Raw genomic sequence first — 18,681 nt, 5'->3', positions numbered from 1 at the left:
GAACTGGACTACTTCAAATATCTAGTACTCAGATTCCTGTAAGTTGCCAAGAGATATTTGAACCAGAAAAACACAAATGTCAGTTAATTATCTTCATTCACAGAATTAAGTGCTCTTAAAATTAATTTATCTCATAAGTCTTTTAAATTAACAGAGATTATTACTAGCAGAGCTCCTGTTGGTCTGCCTTTCAGGTATTTTTAAATTTTAATGAAGGAATTACAGAGGAAATATCTCTTTGAAAGAATACAACTTAGTGTATAGATATGAGCAGAAGTTTGTCACTGAATGTTTTTGAACACTTAATGTACATCTTGTGTGTGCTTGACAAAAAGCATCAATAACATTAAATTTCCACTGTCCCATATAAGCATTCATAGGAAAAAAAAAACCCAATAGTTAAAATATGGATTATTTGCAAAAGTATAATTGTTTTAAAAGAAAAATGAATGGAGATCCTCTGATGTAATTAAAGAAAAATGAAATTACGTAGTCTACTTAAATCTTACCTCTCACTGACACAGAGTTGCTGTTAACAGAATTTATAGTGAAAATCCATTCTAAGTATTCCAAATAATGTAGAAGTAAAAATCTCATTATTTTTTGTCTTTTTAAAAGCTAAGATAAATTGTTTGACTTGTCCACCAGAACCTCTGAAAATGTTGAAATTGATTTCTTGGCATTCCTTCCTAGTAAGCAGAGAGTAGGCCTCTGAGTGCAACAGTCTCTGGTTCTGTCTCTAAAGTCTTTCTTTACATAGTCATTCTCCTTAATTACATCATGAACATCACTGAACTTCTTAGACTAGAATTCTTTCTGGAAATATCTGCTCAAAAACATCTCTGCAGAATAAATGATTAACTTACTGCTTAAGATGTCCCACAGAGACTCCCTTTCACCTACAGACTCCAAATTAAAGTTATTTTTAGATTTTCAAAAGCCCGATTTGCACCAAGGAGAGGGCTTTAAGACTGTACTCCTCAAGTTTTTAATCTCTTTTGTCTATCAATTGTTGCATAGATTAAGCGAAAACAAACAAACAAACAAACAAAACACAATAAAACACGCCTTTTGTGTGTGTGTGATCCAATGAGGTTGCATAGAAATACAGGTTTTCTTAGAGAGCTAAAAGCGTGCAATCACAATTACACTAAACCATCTAAAATTTAGAGTTTTGAATGCTAGGAGTAAATAGGCATGAGAAAGTTACTTGTGAGTTCTACAGATTTTCTAAAATCTTTGTTTAAATACTACCACAGACTGTACCAAGTGCAACTTGCCATTCCTCTGAACAGTGGGCTTAGTCTGCTCTGAAAGAGAGAGCTCTGAGGTAAGAGAAAGCTAGGACCTAGTGATAGTCAGTCTTGGCTGCTGAAGTGAGTACACTTAAAAAAAAGGCAATGCTGAGTTTTGTGACATGGAAATGAAATAACCACACTTATTAAAGAGACTTACGGTTTACGTTTCCCTCTCTGTTTGAAAGCAGCCAAAGCTACATTTTTACAACTGCTCAGAGGATGTATTAACTTTGCCTTATCTTTTCTGGCATTCTTAATTAAATAACTTCCTTAAAATAAAAATCAGATTTTTACATACCAGAACTTAGATCTGCCCTTTTTTAGTTCAAGGGTAGTGATCACGCTGGATGACTTAATAAGGACAGATCTTCTTTGACCTATTCAGTCACAATAACAGTAAAACCAGATAAAGTTTCTGAGAGAAGCAGCAGATGCCCCTTTGTAGATACAGATTGCTCTGTGCTTTTGAAGGTCTAGGTCTCACCTACAAGGAGAAGAAAGTGGAGTTTTTAAAAAAATACATGCTGGTACTTTTTTTCAGTGAACTCGTGACCAGTGTTCCTAGTGTATCCACTAAAATCAATGTTGTTTTCAGCATCTGAAACACATCAGCAACAGAGTATGACTTTGCAGTCTTAGAATAACAGAATCACAAATCATGGAGTGGCTGAGGTTGGAAGAGAAGTCTAGAGGTCATCTGATCCAATGCACCTGCTCAAGCAGGGCCACCTAGAGGTAGTTGCCCAGTACCTTTACCAGACAGCTTTTGAATGTCTCCAAGGATGGAGACTCCGCAATCTCTCTGGGAAGCCTATGCCAGTGCTCAGTCACCCTCACAGTGAAAAAGTGTTTCCTTGTGTTCAGGAAGAATGTTCCATGTTTCAGTTTATGCTCACTGCCTGTTGTCCTGTCACTGGGCACCACTGGAAAGAGCCTGTCTTAGTCTTTACACTCACCCTTCAGGCATTTATATACTTTGACAAGAGATGCTTCAGTCTCTTAATCATCTTTGTGGCCCTTCATTGGACGCTCTCCAATACTGCCATCTTTCTTTTGTAATGGAGAGCCCAGAACTGGACACAATTCTCCAGGTGTGTCCTCAACTGTGCTGAAGAAGGGGAAGGATCACCTCCCTCAAATTGCTGGCAACACCTCAACCTCCTAATGCAACCCAGGATACCAGTACCCTTCTTTGCAGCAAAGGCACATTGCTGGCTCTTGTTCAACCTTGTGTCCTCCAGGACCCCCAAGCCCTCTTCTATCAAGCTGTTTTCCAGCTAGGTGACCGTCAGCATATATTTCTGTCTATGGCTGTTTCCCCCCAGGTGCAAGTCTTTGTAATTCTTCTTGTTGAACTTCCTGAGGTGCCTGTCAGCCCATTATCTTCAGCCTGTCAAAGTCCCTCTTGATACTAGCATGACCCTCTGGAGCGTCAGCCACTCCTTCCAAATTCTTGGTGCATGTAGGTATCCAAAAACTTTGGTAAGTGGTGCAAGATTAGGGTTATATTTACACACTGATCACTGTAGTGAATGTAGCTAAAGAAGACCTGACTGAATCACCTTTAAATTGTGTAGATCAGATATCTTGCTCAGCACAGCACTGTAATGCAGAGCTATTTACAGAATTAGAATCACTGAAACATAGAATAGCTTAGGTTGGAAGGGACCTTGAAATGTCATCTAGTCCAACCCCCTTGCAAGGATCAGGGAGATGTTCAACTAGATCAGGTTGCTCAGAGCCCCATCCAACCTGGCCTTGAATGTTTTCAGGAATAAGGCATCTACTGCCTTTCTGGGCAACCTGTTCCAGTACCTCTTCACCCTCATTGTATAAAATTTCTTCTTCCTTATAGAAAATCTAAATCTACCTCCCTCTATTTTAAAACAATTACCCCTTGTCCTGTCACAACAGACCCCAATAAAGAGTTTCTCCCCATCTTTCTTATAGGCCCCCTTAGATACTGGAAGACTGCTATAAGGTCTCCCCAGAGCCTTCTTTTCTCCAGGCTGAACAGCCCCAACTCTCCCAGCCTGTCCTCATAGGAGAGGTACTCCAGACAACTGATTATCTTCATGGCCTTCCTCTGGACTCTCTCCAACAAGTCATTCTTACATTGGCGGCTCCAGAGCTGGATGCAGTACACCAGGTAGGATCTCAGATCTCCTCAGGAAAGCAGAGTAGAGGGGCAGAATCACCTCCCTTCACCTGCTGGCCATGCTTCCTTTGATGCAGTCCAGGCTGTGGTTGGCTTTCTGGGATGCATGCGCACATTGTCAGCTCATATTGAGCTCATCTACTAGTACCCCTAAGTCCTTCTCCTCAGGGCTGCTCTCAATATGTCCTCTTGCCAGCCTGTATTTCTGCTTGGGCTTCCCTCAACCCATGTGCAGGACCTTGTTGAACTTCATGAGGTTCACATAAGCCCACCTCTCCAGCCTGTCAAAATCCCTCTGGATGGCATCACTTCCCTCCAGCATGTTGACTGCACCACACAGCTTGGTGTTGTCAGCAAACTTGCGGAGGGTGCACTCTATCCCACTGTCCATGTCACTGACAAAGATGTTAAACAAGGCTGGGCCCAGTACCAGCTTGTGAGGAATGCCACTCATCACTGGTCTCCATTTGGGCATTGAGCCATTGACAGCAACATTTTGAGTGCAGCTATCCAGCCAATTCCTTATCGATTGAGTGGTCTGTCCATCAAATCCATATCTCTTCAGTTTAGAAAGAAGAATGTCATGTGGGACAATCTCAAATGCTTTGAACAAGTCCAGGTAGATTATATCAGTTGATTGTCCTTTATCCACCAACACTGTAACCCCATTATAGAAGGCCACCAAATTTGTCAGGCATGATTTGCCCTTAGTGAAGCCATGCTGGCTGTCACCAATAACCTCCTTATTTACCTTGTACCTTAGCATGGTTTCCAGGAGAATCTGCTTCATGATCTTGCCAGGCACAGAAGTGAGACTGAGCGGCCTTTGGTTCCCTGGGTCTTCCTTGTTTCCCTTTTCAAAAAGGGGAGTTATGTTTCCCCTTTTCCAGTCAGTGGGAACCTCACCAGACTTCAATAACTTCTCAAATATGATGGACAGTGACTTGGCAACTTCATCCACTGTTTCTCCCAGGACCCATGGATGCATCTCATCAGGTTCCCTAAGCTTGTACACCTTCCAGTTCCTTATATGGTCTCGAACCTGCTCTTCTGCTACAATGGACATTTCTTCATTCTCTCAGTCCCTGCCTTCACCTTCTGCGACTTGGGCAATGTGGCTAGAGCTCTCGCCAGTGAAGACTGAGGCAAAAAAAGTCATAGACTGCCTCGGCCTTCTCCATGTCCCAAATAACCAGGTCTTCCATTTTCTTCCAGAAAGGGTCCACATTCTCCCTGGTCTTTCTTTTATCCCCAGCGTACCTATAGAAGCTTTTCTTGTTGCCCTTGACATCACTGGTCAGATTTAATTCTGTCAGAGCTTTAGCCTTCCTGACCCTGGCTGCTTGGACAATTTCTCTGTATTCCTCCCAGTCTACCTTTCTTTGCTTCCACCTTCTGTAGGCTTCCTTTTTGTGTTTTAGTTGGTCCAGGAGCTTCTCATTCATCCAGGCAGGCTGCCTGGCATTTTTGCCTGACTTCTTTGTTAGGATGAGCTTGGAGGAGGTGATTCTTGAATATTAACCAGTTTTCTTGGGCTCCTCTTCCCTCCATAAGTTTATCCCATGGTACTCTGCCCATCAGATTTCTGAGAAGGTGAAAATTAGCTCTCCTGAAGTCTTCAGGGTAGAGAGCTTGCTGTACGCCCTCCTCATTGCCTGAAGGATCTCGAACTCCACCGTCTTATGGTCACTGCAGCCAAGGCTGGCCTTGCTCTCCATGTTCCTCACCAGCTGCTCCTTGGTAGTGAGAATAAGGTCCAGCATAACACCTTTCCTTTCTTCTCCTCTCTCCTTTCAGGAACCTCCTGGATTGTTTGTGCCCTGCTATATTGACCTTCCAACTGATTTTGAGGTAGCTGAATATCCCCATGAGGACCAGGGCTTGTGACCATGAGGCTGCTCCTATCTGTCTTTAGAGGGCCTTGTCAGCTCTGTCCTCCCTGTCAGGTTGCCTGCAGCAAACCTGCACTGTAATGTTGCCTGTCCCTGCCCTCCCTTTACTCTTGACCCATAAACTCTCGATCAGTTTCTTATCCATCCCCAGGCTGAGCTTCAGGCACTGCAGCTGGTTGCTGACATAGAGGACAACACCCACTCCTCATCTCCCCTACATGTCCTTCCTAAAGAGCCTATATCTCTCTATGCCACTCCTCAGTTTGAATTAGCCACATATTAGCCACATCAGTACTGCTTCTCAAATACATCTGTACAGTCTTAGCAGCACTCAAGCTATCTGCTGTTAAGCAAAACTGGTAATGCCTAGATGAGCCCTAGTTAAAACTGGGATGAATCTAAACTGAGAACAGTCAATGTTCTGTGAATATATGCTAAAATATTTTTAGTCTGGTGAATATTTTTAGTCCTTGAATGCAATAAATTTTAAGCCTTGGGCTTTTGTCTCTGTGAGAGTAAGTTTTTTTCAAATATCCCTCAATTTACCATCTTTTTCTTTCTACAAATATAAATTTAGAACTTGCAGATGTCATTGAAAGGGAGAATTCTAGTACCTTTTGAAAATTTTAAGGTCATACAGTCCCATAAAACACTTCTGGCTTTTATCTCCTGGATATCAGCTAGGGAAAAAAAAGAAATTCGAGATCCTTTCTTGTTTTCACATTTTTTTTTTTCGTCAAGATGTATCTTTCAATTTAAAAGCAAAAAGAGAACACAGAACATACTACTTGTTCTCTCTTAAAAGTAGTAATTTCAGATTTAAAACTGTTACTAACAATTCTAGTTCTATGTTTTTGAGAGCTTTGGAAATAAATTTCTCATCTATTTTTATGCAAAATACATAATTTCCAGCTGACTCCGGCAGATATACACTCTAACTTTTAGTGTCTTAGTGTGATATAGTACCACAAACTTTAGAAGTTTTGTTAGAAATTTTTGTAAGGATGTTCCAATTGTAAGTGTGAACTATCATTAAGTTTTCTAGAATGCTCAGACTATTAAAGGACTCAGAGAGCTAAACTGGAATACTGTTTGGAATACAAATGCTTTAAAAAATTGAGAGAAGTTTAGAAAAGTGATCTAATTTGAAATTTTAGACTTGCTGAATTAGTTGTTATTTAATCTATTCATCATCTGAAGATAGTGTTTAAGATGACCTTTATGTATTTACTTGCTGATTCTTTGAATGATTTTGTAGTTAGAATTAAAAAAAACCAAACAAACGAAAAGCAATCAATCTCACGTAGCTAATAAATAAAGTATACCTGATATGGAAACAAAATTCAAATAACATTTTACTGAAATAAGTTTGTTCTGTTTAATTTATTACAAGCACAATGAAATATCCAAATTTTAAATGCAGAATTACAGAATTACAGAATTATTATCAAGATTGGAAAAGACCTAAAAGATCATCCAGTCCAACCATCACCAATACTTCTCAGCTAAATCATATCCCTCAACACAACATCCAAACGTTTCTTGAACACCCCCATGGTCGGTGACTCCACCACCTCCCTGGGCAGTGCATTCCAGTGCCTGACTACCCTTTCCGAGAAGTAATATTTCCTAATGTCCAGCCTGAATCTCCCCTGGCGCAGCTTGAAACCATTGCCTCTAGTTCTATCACTGTCTACACGAGAGGAAAGGCCGACCCTTAGCTCACTACAACCTCCCTTCAGGAGGTTATAGAGAGCTATAAGGTCTCCCCTGAGCCTCCTCTTCTCCAGACTGAATAATCCCAGCTCCCTCAGCCGCTCCTCATAAGGCCTGTGCTCCAGACCCCTCACCAGCTTCGTAGCCCTCCTCCGAACGCGTTCCAGGGCCTCAATGTCTTTCTTGCAGTGAGGGGCCCAAAACTGAACACAGTACTCGAGGTGCAAATACATTCATTATCAAGTTGCCTATGCAATGTAATGTCTCCCCCTTCTGCTATTTATAATCTCCATTAGCTATGCCTGACAAGTGCAAAATTTGATGATGGTCACATAAAATATTTTTTGGAACATGTAGTCCACATGGTAATTCTTAATTGACTGTATTTTAAGAGTACACTATATTCAATCAGCTTGGATAGCATTTGCAAACGATGTCATTAAAGAATTAATACATTTATGTGATCATGAAGAAATCTCTAGCTGTTTTTATTAATAGCTTTATTTTGCTGAGGCAATATTTTCTACAAAAGTAAGGATAACAATGTGAGCTAATCAGTATGAACTTGCAGCACTTCAGTAAATACTCTCCCCTTGCCCTGCTGTATGAACAAGTAATTGAAACCAGCTTTTAGACACACCTTAATATGCCTAGAAAAAGACTAGAAATATTAATTCATGCCTACAATATAAAGCTAGGACATGCTGTTGAAACAGCAGCAATATTCTGCTTTTTACAGTCTTAGTTGTTGGAAGCTTTCTAAAGTGTTGTCTGATAAATTTTTTATAAGCTATCTCTAGGTTTTCTTCCTACTGTGATGGCTTGCAAACACAAACACTGATATTGGACATTGATGCCATTATGCAAGTTTGACTTTTCCAGAAACTGTTCGCACTGTTTTTTTGGCCTGCTGGGCCAACACTTGTGTGGTAATGAATGCAGTCAATATGTTTACAATCTGATTGTCAGCATAACAGAGGTCTTATCTAACAGTGAGATTTAATAAGCAGTGGCAGTTCTAAGTAAAGTTGAGACTAGAATAAATTTCAATTTCTTTGTGGGTGCCTGCTACTGAAAACTTGGAGCTCCAACAACAGCAAAAAGAAGTGAAAGAAGAAATTCTATAATTTAGCAGGACTTGGTTTCTTCTCATGCCTTGACTTCCCTGCTTTCATCTGTCACACTTCTTCCTTCTCATTTGAGATGTCCTATCTTTATGCTTCATATCTTTTACCTATTACGTGTTCTGTATATATTTTCTGTTGCCGTGCTTGCTTGGCAGCATCATTAAGCTTAATCTGCAGTACTTTAACATTAAAGAAACATCCAGTTTTATCATTTTGCTACAAAAAAAGTACTAACTGGATGCACCACAACCAGTCCTTGGAAACTTCACTCCTGGTCACCGGATACATGAACTTGCTTGTGGGACCACCATTAACATGATTTCTGCTGTCTCTGAGTATATAAATTCCCAATCTGGTGCCTGTGACCTAACAGCTGTCCTTAAGCATTTCTGATTAACACCACTATTCAACTGCTTAATGTTCGTCACAGACGTGGGTAGTAGTGCTCTGTAGTACATTTGGTAGCAGAATTAGACCATTTCTTCATAGGTTTTCTGTAACTATTCTCATTCTATTGCTGGTGTTTCCATGGTCTGAAATTGATGTCTTCTTGTAACTACCTTGATTTTTAGGACGATGTTATCTCCTTTTTCATGGATCATTTTAAAATGAATTGTATAAACAGGCTGCTTAAGATAATGATTGTAATATCATGGCTGGCTGAGCTAAGGACTACGAGTTCCCTTTTCCACTAATGCAAGCAAAAACCTGTGACAATCATTTAACAACTGATAATAAGGTATTAAAGTGAACAATCACCTATCAAATAAAGGTAGTAGGATTTTTCCCCTTTTTTTTGCAACTTTTTCTAAAGTTTTTAGATTTGAGGGAGGATTTTTCTCTGCTTAACCTTTTGGAATCTTGTATGGATGAGAAAAACTGGAAGAAGTAGGAGACAAGAATGGGCACTGATTTTCTTTAACCTACCTTTTAGATGGCATGCCACTAAGCTGGTGGATTGGAAGAACCAATGAAACACAAACTTACTGGGGAGGTTCCTTGCCTGCTGTACAAAAATGTGCTTGTGGATTAGAAGGGACCTGCATTGATTCCCAGCATTACTGCAACTGTGACGCGGACAGAGATGAATGGTGACTTTTTACTTATTCACAATATTTTTTCCTAGAAAGTAAATAAAGAAAATAGACAGGCCTTAGCACATTTAGAACACCAAGGCTCTTGTAAATTTAAATTACCTAGTGTCACCTGCTTCTTTGATACAGAACACATTTTCTCGCAAGATTATAACTATATACATTAAGTATTATTGCTAGTTCTTTCCCTCTGAATTCTCGGAAAGGTTTAATTTTATACAGATAGTTTCCAGTTTTGTAGAATATTGCATGCTATATACTTAAACATTAGCTCTTAAACGTTCTTTAGTACAACATCAGTTATTAGTTTTAGAATACTGAAAATATTTAAAGTTAAAATAAAACATTCTGGCAAAATATCAGTTAATTTTTAGAATAATTTTTCACTTTAGAAAATTTTTACTTTTTACCCTCTTTTTTTGTCACCTACAACTTAGATGATTAGAATTGGGCACCCTTACTCTCAGTGAGCTGAAGCATTCATGTGAAATCCTATTCTAACAAGATTGAAGGATTTCTGAAGTGTAGATTCTTGTACTTTAAATTCTCTGATGTTATTTATGATCCCATTCAAATAAGTAACATAAGGCATGAGTTCCTGTTAAAATGTTAAATCTGAATCTGGCTTTTCACTTAAGAGAATCAAATGCAAATTTCTCAATAATATCTCCAGTGCAGTATAGGACTTTATAAAGCAGATAGCGACTTTTCAAACAATTTTTTTTCTATTGAAGAAAATTCTAAGTTTTTAAACTTGTAGAGCATGTTTAACTTATATAAATCCAATTCAGTGAGCATGTTAGTACACACATGTTAATAAACCTATCAGTATTTGTTTTTTGAAAATAGAAAAATGTAAGGAAGGTACTTAGGAACATCTTCACGTAGACAAAATGAAGCAATACATTATTTTCTCCTTAAGCTAGATATCCACTCTGCCTTTAAAGGAATAACTAGTGAATTTGGTTAGAAAATGCTTATTCTCTCATCATGAGCAGGGAACTTAGCAGATACAGAAATGAAAATACAACAAAGGGTTAGCCAAAGAAGAATTCTTCACAAGCTTCTAAAGTTTCTGTAGGAAAATAATTTGCATCTGCAGTAAATCTCACAGAGTGGTATCTGCTCTGTTTGTTCCAATAAAGAGATTAAAAACTATACAGAACACTAGGTATTTCTCTGTTATTGTGCTGTACAAAAATACAAACATTTTTGATTCCTTACAGCAAAATAAGTGTTAAAAGATGAACTCATTTTAAGATAGGATTTTGAGTAGTTGCTAGTATATGTAATACATACTTGCTCTGTTTTGTCATTCGTTTAATTCATAGTCTCTTACATAGGTTAATTTATAATGGTAGCACAGTTGTAAATAAAGTAGAGGATAACATGCATGTCTTCACTGTAATCACTTTTAGTAAATTCTGTGTGTTTATGAATGTAATACATTGCAAGTATGACTCTTGTTTTCTATTTCTGTATGTATCAACTTCTGATATTTTAATTTTCATTTTAAGTGGAGACTTATTCCAGGAAATCCAGTGTTGTGGAGGCTATGTTTACACTTATTTTGGTAATTGTGCTTAGTGTTACATCTGGTTCCCTAGAGATTACCAATTTGAATCGATTGATTCAATATTGTTCATAGGGCAGAAAAAGTAGGTAGAAGCTGTGCTTGTTTGCGGTGCTTTCTAAGTGGGGTTTTGAAAATTTGGTTTTAGTATTGTATTTTCATAGTGAAATCTATCTTATTCCATAGATTGGACATAGATTTATCTCTAAAACTCCTTATTTGACTAATCAAAATCTTTAAGTCTTTAAAAGTCTAAAATAATAAAGATCTTTTTTTTCTTAATTCTGCTCCTAAAGATCTACAAAAATGCAAATCCTTTCTGCAGAAGTGGTAAGCTAGTTTCTCTGCAGTTTTCCTTTATTTGCAGCATAGTTTTACTGAAGCAAACACTTCAGATATTTTGATTTTTTTTCTGTTTTAAATTAGAAATCTGCAATATCTCACCTCATAAAAAATTAACATTTTTTAAAATGCTTTACATTCGTCACTTAAAGAAAAAGTGTCCTGGGGAAAAAAAAATAAGTACATTTGTGTGCACAGTGCTCGAAAACAGATAAACAGGCATTGTATAGAATGGAAAACTGATTATGTTAGTAAAGAGAGAGGGGAGAAAAAAGTCAGTAATTTAATTCATCACAATAATGAATCTCTTCCCATTGTCTCAGTCCCGGTGCACAGTGTACTGGGAGAGGGGGTTGCTAAGCCAAATCAAGTTCCCAAGAGAAATGTAGCTTGCTAGCTGAGGTGTGTGTCTCATATTTAATGTCTGTGCAGTGTGAGTTCCAGATTGCCTCTGCTCTCTGACTTTGTGCTGTTGTCTCTGAGCTATTTGCTTTGCCCATTAGAGGGAAGATTCTATAAGTGGATTGAAATGACAGATTGAATTTTCCAAAATGGTCTTGAGTGATTGAATATTTCCAATGGGTTGAGGGGAAGCAATATTAGGGACAAAACTATGCTTATGAAATTTATAAATTCAGTTCTGACACTAAGTTAACAAAGATTTTAAACAAGGAATTTGCTCTAAGGTTACAAGTACTGGATGTGTCCTCTGAGTCCTAGGTTGCATATTTCCTTTTCTGTGAGATCATAAAAGCATATACTGCTTTTCCTTTGCACTCAGCTTGACTTTGTATTTTTCTATTTGATTTTTTTAAACTTTAGTCAAGGTGAAAAAGGAAAAAAAAAGTTAGACTTATTTGAAAGTTATACTAAGCCATTTAATATTCCATAATGAAGAGACAGCCCATTATAGATACAGTATGCCCTCAGCAACATAAAATTACTGACATGGGCAAATACATCAGCTTAGGCAGCCAGTTACATACCTATTCATGTCAAAAATAGTTTTCTTATGCTTATGCAGACAAGCGCAACCATAAAACTGCCCACTTCCCATGAAATTGTTTCAGTCCAGTCCAACGATCACAGTAGCAATACCGAAGCATATGTTTGTATTCACAGTTGCTTGTATCATCCGTAGAGTTACGTAGCACTTTTTTTTCAGAATTTAATTATTTCCTTTCCCCCAGAAATGTGTCAATGATAATTAAATGTTTATCAGAAACACTTAGGAGAGCTGTGACTTTCATTTTACCTTTTCAGGACTAATGATACTGGATTCCTCTCCTACAAGGAGCACCTACCAGTAACTGAAATTGTGATCACAGATACTGACAGACCAAATTCTGAAGCAGCTTACAAATTGGGGCCTTTGCTTTGCCGTGGTGACAGTAAGTAACAACTGCAGAGTTTTGCTAAGCAACAATGGGGTCTGACTGCAATAAATTTTAAACATACTTTAAAACATAGCTGAATAACCTAAATTAACTTTTGTAAAAATTTAATTCAGTTCTTTTAGTAATCAGAAAGGAAAAAAGATAAATTGTCATGTTCCAGTGCAAACCAGAGTAGAATTGTAAAGATACGTTTTTGGTGATACACATCAAGAGTGAAGACAGAAATAGTATAGCCTTCAAACAGATATTTTGAGTACAAAATCCAATGTTCTTATGCAATTTGAATTAGCTATGAATAAAACATTATATGAAGGGGAATTCATAATTGGTTATAATATCTTGGGAGAAACATACCCTTCACTAGTTATGCATGCCTCCATCACCAAACCTTAAGCATATTAGCTCCTTAGAGTATTTGTGCCACTAGGAAAGCTATGCTATGGGAAATTAATCTAGTATGTGCAATATCTATGACCAAAATTTCAACTCCACATAGGAATTTAAAATTTAGGAAGTTATACAGTAATTCAAAATATAAAGTTTGTATGTCCTGGATATGCATGTATTAACCAGAAAAATATAATGTGTGAGGAAATAATTTAAAGGTAGTGAGACAACTGGAGCAAAACTGGTACCTTATGTGTCGTGGTTTAACTACAGTCAGCAATCAAACACAGCACAATAAGTTATGCCTCTTTGGAACAGCCATGGAATTTTTCTTTCAAATATTCTATCACTTCATCAGGATTCTGTAGTTGTTCAGGAGTGAAGTTCCAGACCATCGGAGGTGAAATGTTGTCTAGCTACCTGCCCGTATTCTCCTGTGTGCCATGCTATCCCTGCCCATCCAGGTTCAAGGCAAATTTCTGGGTGATATTTTAAAACAGTTGTTTAATCCTAAACAATACCTGAAACATTTTGAGGAGACATAGCAATAGGACTATGGTTGCTTGAACATCCCTAGGGTACCGAAAATTCTCAAGAGCTGATGAGACTAGCCTGAAGGAAAAAGGGAAGGTAAAAGAGTGGGGGAAAGTTCTCCAACAACAAAAAGTAAAAAGTGCGATTATTAATAATTCCAGCAAAATGGCACCTGAGGTATGGAGACGCTAACAATGTCGAATACAAAGAGCAGACTAATTTAACGACCAGTGATGTTATCATATCATAAGCCAATATTGCCCAGTACAGCAAAGTGATAATTCTGATCCATTTCTGAGAAGTCATAAACAGCACCACAGGAAATATGTACTGCAACTGAGGATTTACATAACACAACCATGCAAACAAATAATACAACATGGTAACTAGCGAGTCTTATGTAAATACAATGACTGCTTCTAAAAACTTTTATACACTCTAGTCAGATCTGTCATAATCTCAACCGCTCATACCTCAGACGGAGCACTAAAAGAACTGTCATGGTTTAACTACAGTCAGCAACTAAGTACCACACAAGTGCTCAATCATCCTCCCCAGGAGATGGGAGATAAAGTCAGTTTATTAGGAGAGCAAAGGAGAAGATAATTTTATGTATATAAATAATGATAATAATGAAATAATAATAATAATAATAATAATAATAATAATAATAATAATAATAATAATAATAATAATGTAAAACCAAAGAATGAATGATGCCCAATATCTCACAGCCTGACAACCCGATGAGCAATACAGCCAGTCCCGAGCAGCAATCACAGAATGAAAAAAAACCTCTAAATGATCCCAGAATGATTCCTAACAGTGAGAGAAAAGAAAGCCTGCTCACCGACCTACCCCCGCTTAAGTACTGAGCATGACATTTATGGCATGGAATACTCTCTGTGACCAGTTTTGATCAACTAGTCTGGCTATATTCCTTCCAGCTTCCTATACCTCTAAGAGTTGTGATGATATTTCTGATTTCATTAATTTCCAGCTTCATTGACAAAGAAAACAGATGTGTTTTCTGTTCAGTAGTAAACTCTTGCACAAAATTCTATGGCTGCTGCTGTTTGTAATTTTAAGTCAGGAGAAGCAAGGCTATAGATCATTCTACAGATCTCAACTGCAGAGTTAAATAGCAGAGTTTTGTCTAGAGTTGATTAAGGTATTGAAATATTTCATAAGCTTAATTTCTTTATATCAAATACTACTCTAAGAGTTTCCATGAACTTCTGTATTGTTTCAAATACTTACAATTTACTATTTGTATTTGTTAGGTTGTTTTCCTCCTTCATTATATGATGTTGTGATTATTTTTCAAATTTTTTCAGCCTTTAAGAATAAGAGGAAATGAATACGAGGAAAAAAGTATTGATCTGTACTTAGACTTACTCAGGAGACTACATAGATAAATAAATATAAATTAGCATGTACTTATTTTTATGTCATCTCTGCTTTAATTCCTGTGACTTCTCAGGGTAATTATACCCGGAAAATTTGTTAACAGATGCGTGTTACAGCAGTGCATTCTGATTTTCCTACAAAAATTTATAAGACACAAAAAAAAACCCTGTTGGGTGCTTCTTTTTCACTTGTGTGACATCCACTTATTAGCCGATCATCCTACCTAATAAAGAACTGTTAAATCATGGGATTATGATATAGGATTCTAATATAATTCAGAGCAGAGAGGACTTAAGGATGTCTCCTGCTCACAGCAGGATCAGCTGTGAGGTCAGACCAAGTCTCCCAGGGCTTTGCCAAATTAAGGCTTGAAGTCCCCAACGATGGAGCCAGCATTGCTACTCTGGGCAGCCTACTCCGCTGCTTGGCTGTCCTCATTGAGAGTATTTTTTACTTAGATCAAGCCTGAGACCCTGTTGTTTTAGCTTTTACCCATTGTCTTTGATACTTACACCTCACACCAATGCAAAGAGCCTGGCTCCATCTTCTTGATGATGTCCCCTTAGGTTTTGGGGGCTGCTGTCAGGTACTCCACAAAGCTGTCCGTCCACCAGGTTCAATGAGCCCTGGTCCCTCAGTCTGATGTGCAGGAACAGACTTGAACACCTTCCTATACTTGCTTCTGTTTATCAATGTTTTTCCTGTACTGCAGGGCCTAAAACTGAAGGCAGTATGTAGATGTTGTCTTACAAGTGTTTAAGAGTGGGGGATAACCACGTGCCTCAACTGACTGTCTGTGCTCCTACAGCCTATTATGTAGCAGGCCTCTGTTGTTGCCAGGGACAATGAAACCAGGGACAATGACAGCGTTGAAACAGAAGCATTTACAGCTCATGTAGTACTAATAAGTGGGAATAATTTCTATTTCACTGCGCAGCAAGTTCCTAACTACTATTATTTACATAACCTGACCCCAATTATCACAAATCTTAAAACGCAGAAAACAACTAGCTTTCCTGGGTGAATCATTGAAACATAAAGACTGTTCAGACACCCATTGACCTCCCTGCCTTTGTTTGATGTTTGCTTAGTCTGAGTGATCGAATGGATACAAGATTTCATACCGTTGCTAAATGACCACAATATTTCTAGACAAGCCACAACAGAGGACTCTAAAATATAATGAGGACAAGCACAAGAAGTCAGAGCCTGAATGTCAGAGAAATATTTTTGTAATGTCAGGCAACGTTATAGAATTTGACTTCAGAAAGGAGCAATTTGGAACTGAAATAATCTCAGTGAAAAGACCTTTCAGAATATAACAGTTAATAGTAATAATACAGCAAAAGCCTTGAAAAGGAACATTCACTTTGATTGTTTAATAAGAGCAGAAATAATGCAAATTTTCTCAGCTGTTTACACATAAAGACAAAGACAGTAAGAGATTACATGCTTTTACGGAGGTAGGGACTAAAATTTGAGAGAACAATACCAAATTTCTGAAGGAAAAATTAATGTAAAATCATAGAATGTTGACATAAAATCGAAGTGCAAGATGTTGAGTAAAATATGAACTGTATGATAATATATAATAAAATACATAAATATAAAGTATCAGTATGTTATACATTCTGAGTCATATATTTTATATGATCTATCATATAGTATATATTACTTGTACTAACTTCATACTATATTATTATATCTATTCTAGAATATAATAGCATAGATCATATATAACCAATTATATATAATATCTTTTATATTGTATGAAATTACATTAATATTTTTTCTCATGCAACATAATTGTGTTACATATATTGCAATGATTATTCTATTCTATTATTTTAATCATTATACTGGAAATGACTGAGTGTATGACTTACTAGAATTTTTTGCTATGATCTTTATGTATTAGCACTGGTTTTTATAAATAAAATTTTCTTTAAAGATCAGTTTTCCAGAAAATGTGGAAAGCCTTATGTTGTAGTAGTTTCCAAGTTCTACATGCTTATTTTCATACTAGACAAAACGGATGAAGCAAATCTAAATTCTCTTGTAAGATCAGCAATACAATGTTAGTGGCACTTTGAAGCTACAGGAAGGAAGCAGACTGTTATTAGGATTTGTTTCTAATTTGAGGTTGCAGACACCCATGAGGGGGTAATCAAATGCACTTTAACGACATTTTTTTTTCTTCTGCACCTTTGGATTGGATGGAGAAGAGGAAATTATCTAGTAGCAAATACCCGTTCCCCAGAAGTGCTGTCACGCAATGAAAAATAGATATTCCTCAGTTCACAAGTTTGATTTCAATACTCTCCAGAGAGATTATTTTTTATTTCTGTTTCTGTCACTGTCTAAAACTAAATTATACAATTCTATTTCATAGGGGATATCCTTTTATTATTATTATTATTATGTTTTTTGTTCTTTCTGACAGATACAAGTTCTTCAGAATAACTCACTGGCATAATGTATAAAAATATGGAGGAGAAGTTCTACTTGTATTTGTGATACACTTAGTACTTCGTTAAATGATTCAAAACCAAAGGATCATAAATTCTCATTACAACCATAATCTATTCCTCATAGGACATCTTCTTAACAATAAATAATAATTAAAAAAATGATGCCCTTTAAAAAGTAGGCCCATAAATAGTTCACTGAATTGAATTGTCATATACAATGCAGACCCTTGACTAAGTTTCCAAGTTAGAGTTACTTTGTTACATGCTTCTAGGAAGCTATGTATCAACTCAAATGCAATTTGGTAAAAGTTACCTATTCATCATTACACATTTTTTGTTTTCATTGCTTTATTTGTCATTGCATTACTGTGCTTGGGTTCTTTATGTTAGATTTTATGGATTGACACTTTGCAATGAAGTGCTTTACCTAAAGAAAACTAAGCTATATTTGCTAGAACAAGCAGGAAAGAGTAACCTAATATAAGAAAAATAACAGCAAAGCACCACCGTAGTTCTTTCCACATGTAAAGTTCCATTCAGATATTATGATTTTTCTCAGCATTTGTGATAGACTTAGCTATCTATATCTCTAAGATACCAAAGTGGAATGAAAGTAGTAATGATATTCTGAAGGAGTAAGGCCATTTAGAGAAATTAGGCCGTCGGATCTCGTGACATTACACTTTATACAGAAATAGCACTCACTCATTTCTGTCACCTTTAAAATATATTTTTGATTCATTTCTATATTACCTTTTCTGCTGTACGATACATCTAATAAATTGTATGCCAGCACTGCTAGTAACAGATTGAAAAACATGTCTAAATATAATGAAAATTAAGATTTAAATTAACATATAACAGGAGAGATTTTGAAGCATATGAGAACAAAAGAAACCTTTGGGCCATTAGCAGACATAAATACTAATACTATTTTTCCTAATATCTAATCTAAATCTACCTCTCTCTATCTTAAAATCATTACCCCTAGTCCTGTTGCAACAGGCCCTACTGAACAGTCTCTCCCCATCTTTCTTATAGGCCCCCTTGAGGTACTGGAAGACCGCTATCGGGTCTCCCCGGAGCCTCCTCTTCTCCAGGCTGAACAGCCCCAACTCTCTCAGCCTGTCCTCATAAGAGAGGTGCTCCAGCCCTTTTATCATCTTCGTGGCCCACCTCTGCACCCTCTCCAACTGGTTCATGTCCTTCTTGTGTTGGGGGCTCCAGAACTGGACACAGTACTCCAGGTGGGGTCTCACCAGGGCAGAGCAGAGGGGAAGAA

The 18,681-nt window shown here is 37.3% G+C and overlaps 1 protein-coding gene across 2 annotated transcripts in view; it reads left to right on the top strand.

Moving 5' to 3' along the window:
- CNTNAP4 (contactin associated protein family member 4) overlaps positions 1-18,681 on the top strand; it is a 262,043-nt gene that overhangs the window by 209,771 nt on the left and 33,591 nt on the right. For both annotated transcript variants that reach the window (XM_086770060.1, XM_086770059.1), the window contains exons 14-15: positions 9,126-9,282; positions 12,464-12,591. In XM_086770060.1, the coding sequence (XP_086626186.1) occupies positions 9,126-9,282; positions 12,464-12,591 (285 nt within the window). The remainder of the gene's footprint in view (positions 1-9,125; positions 9,283-12,463; positions 12,592-18,681) is intronic.

Source organism: Chlamydotis macqueenii, chromosome Z (assembly GCF_036417535.1).
Source record: "Chlamydotis macqueenii isolate bChlMac1 chromosome Z, bChlMac1.mat, whole genome shotgun sequence".
Lineage (NCBI taxonomy): Eukaryota > Metazoa > Chordata > Aves > Otidiformes > Otididae > Chlamydotis > Chlamydotis macqueenii.
Note: the sequence above shows the minus strand (reverse complement) of the source record. Positions and strands in the feature narration are given on the sequence as shown.